The sequence below is a fragment of the Rutidosis leptorrhynchoides genome, chromosome 9, assembly GCF_046630445.1.
Source record: "Rutidosis leptorrhynchoides isolate AG116_Rl617_1_P2 chromosome 9, CSIRO_AGI_Rlap_v1, whole genome shotgun sequence".
Taxonomy (NCBI): Eukaryota; Viridiplantae; Streptophyta; class Magnoliopsida; order Asterales; family Asteraceae; genus Rutidosis; species Rutidosis leptorrhynchoides.
Window position 1 is genome coordinate 248834763 of NC_092341.1, and position 2956 is coordinate 248837718.

At 38.7% G+C, this 2956-nt stretch overlaps 1 protein-coding gene across 1 annotated transcript; it reads left to right on the forward strand.

Annotated features, from left to right (window-relative positions):
* The first annotated feature begins 1311 nt into the window (after nucleotides 1-1311).
* LOC139868672 (uncharacterized mitochondrial protein AtMg00810-like) lies at nucleotides 1312-2397 on the forward strand. The gene has a single exon (XM_071857005.1). It carries the CDS (start codon nucleotides 1312-1314, stop codon nucleotides 2395-2397), a length of 1086 nt encoding a protein of 361 aa, XP_071713106.1.
* Nucleotides 2398-2956: the final 559 nt, after the last annotated feature.

Sequence of the window (2956 nt, forward strand, 5' to 3'; positions counted from 1 at the left end):
TACACCTCGCTTCACATCAATGTTACATTTCTTGTAATTTGAAACCTAGTAATAAAATTTGTCAGTCTTGTGTTTTTGGCAAACAAATACGTCTACCTTTTCATGCATCTACCTCTTCTACTTATGCACCATTTAATATAATCCAAAGCGATTTATGGACATCTCTAGTTGCTAGCACTAATGGACATAAATTTTATATATTATTTCTTGATGACTTTACCAATGTTTTATGGACTTTTCCCATTGGAAATAAATCGGAAGTCTTCTCTATCTTTAACACCTTTCATACATATATTATGACACAATTCAAAACACCCATTAAAACTTTCCAATGTGATAACGGCACCAAATATAACAATATCTCTTTTCACAATTTTTGCTCCAAAAATGGTATGACTTTTCGCTTCTCATGTCCCTGTACGTCTTCGCAAAAAGGTAAAGCAGAACGTAAAATCCGAACCATTAACAACGTAATCCGCACTCTTCTATCTCACTCTCATATTCCTCCTAAGTTCTGGCATTATGCTTTATCTATGGCTACATACATCTTAAATATTCTCCCAAATAAAAACTATCAAAATTTCTCTCCTACTCAATTATTATATAACCGCACCCCTACGTACCAACACTTACGAATATTTGGTTGTCTTTGCTACCCTCTTATTCCATCCACAAAACGAAATAAACTCCAACCTCGTTCCTCTCCATGCGTCTTTCTTGGTTACCCCTCTAACCATCGCGGATACACATGCCTTGAACTCTCCTCCAATAAAATAATTACATCCAAGCACATGTTATTTGATGAGTCTAATTTTCCTTTCGTTCACTACATTCTGTCACACCCTCAACATATAATTTCTTGCATGAATCCATACATCCCATATTCTATCACATGGAACCCAATATTCAGCCTACTTCTCTCTTTACTGGGCTGCAACCAACAACCACTTCTAGGCCCACCTAATCTCCCACCACTTCTACAAATATCTCCAGTCCACAATTTTTGAATAATACTTCAAACTCAACACCCATTTCTCATGATACACACCATTCACCTCCTACTGAGCATCTCGAACCTTCTGTTCAAAATCAACAACCCACGACATCTTCTGCATCTTCTCCTCCTCATACTCACCGTCTCCAACCCCTCACCGACCCCTGTCACATCCTCGCCTCCATGTCGTACTATGACCACTCGCGCCATGTCCGGTGTTTTTAAACCTAAACCTAAAATCAATCTCTCCGCAACATCTTCTCTCTCTTCCATTCCTACTAACCCAAAAATGGCTTTAACTGATGAAAATTGAAAACATGCTATGTTTGAGGAATATAAGGATTTGGTTGATAATAATACGTGGACTCTTGTCCCACGTGAAACTTAGTATCGATTATCACGAAAATTTTAGTCTTGTTGTAAAATCGGCTACTATACGCACCGTTCTCATCATTGCTACATCAAAATCGTGGCCTATTCATCAACTCAACGTCAAAAACGCTTTTCTCCATGGTAATCTTAAGGAAACAGTTTACATGTATCAACCTGTTGGGTTTCGTGACCCATCTCAGCCCAATCATGTTTGTTTATTACAACATTCCTTATATGGATTAAAACAGGCACCACGTGCATGGTACCAAAGGTTTGCAGATTATGCGGACACAATCGGTTTTAAGCATAGTAAGTGCGACCATTATTTATCTACACATCATCATGGATCTGACGTGGCATATCTATTGTTATATGTCGATGACATAGTCCTCACCACCTCCAATGATAGGCTTCGTCGTACCCTCATTGGATTATTCGCAAAGGAGTTGGATATGAAAGACCTCGGGCCACTAAACTCCTTTTTGGGTATTTCAGTCACTAGAAGTGCACATGGTCTCTTTTTATCTCAACAAGCATACGTTATGGACATAATTCAGCGTGCGGGCCTTGTTGTTTGCAACTCAGTCGCTACTCCTATTGATAGACAAGGAAAAATAAGCAGCTCACTCGATAAACCTGTTACAGATCCTATTAAATACAGAAGCCTAGCCGGTGCTCTTCAATATTTAACGTTCACACGCCCTATCTCGTATGCAGTTCAACAGGTTTGTATCCACATGCATGATCCTCGTGAGACACATATGGATGCAATCAAACGCATAATCCGTTATTTAACTGGCATGATCTCTCTCAGTCTCCTCATCACACGTTCGACATCTCATAATCTTGTAGCTTATACGGACGCAGACTGGGGTGGTTGCCCTGATTCGCATCGTTCGACATCTGGATATTGTATCTACTTAGGGGATAATCTAATCTCATGGTCCTCAAAGAGGCAACCAACGGTTTCTCATTCTAGTGAAGAAGCGGAGTATAGAGGAGTAGCAAACGTAGTCGCTGAGTCTTGTTGATTTCGAAATCTGTTACTCGAGCTACATTATCCAGTTTCTAAGGCTACACTAGTTTTTTTTTTTTTTTGATAACGTGAGCGCCATTTATCTCTCGGGTAACCCAGTTCAACATCAAAGAACCAAGCATATTGAACTTGACATCCACTTTGTTCGGGAAAAGGTCGCTAGAGGACAAGTCCGTGTGTTACATGTGCCCACACGCTATCAAATAGAAGACATCTTCACAAAAGGATTGCCACGTCTACTCCTTACGGACTTTAGTTCCAATCTCTGCATTCGTCCTCTAATAGCTTCGACTGCGGGGGAGTAATAGACCCAATCCTATACATATTTAGATTATAACAAACTCTTATCTTGTATATGGTACATATCACATTTGTAATCCTTTCCAACTATACTTGAAAGTTTGTTAAGCAAAGTCAAACACAATATTATATATATAGGGCCACTCGTTTATCAATGAAAACAACACATTCATTCTATTCAATCTATTAATTATCAATATCGTTATCATTATCATTGTCGTTAAGAGAAAGTACTTTACAAAATTTATATTTAT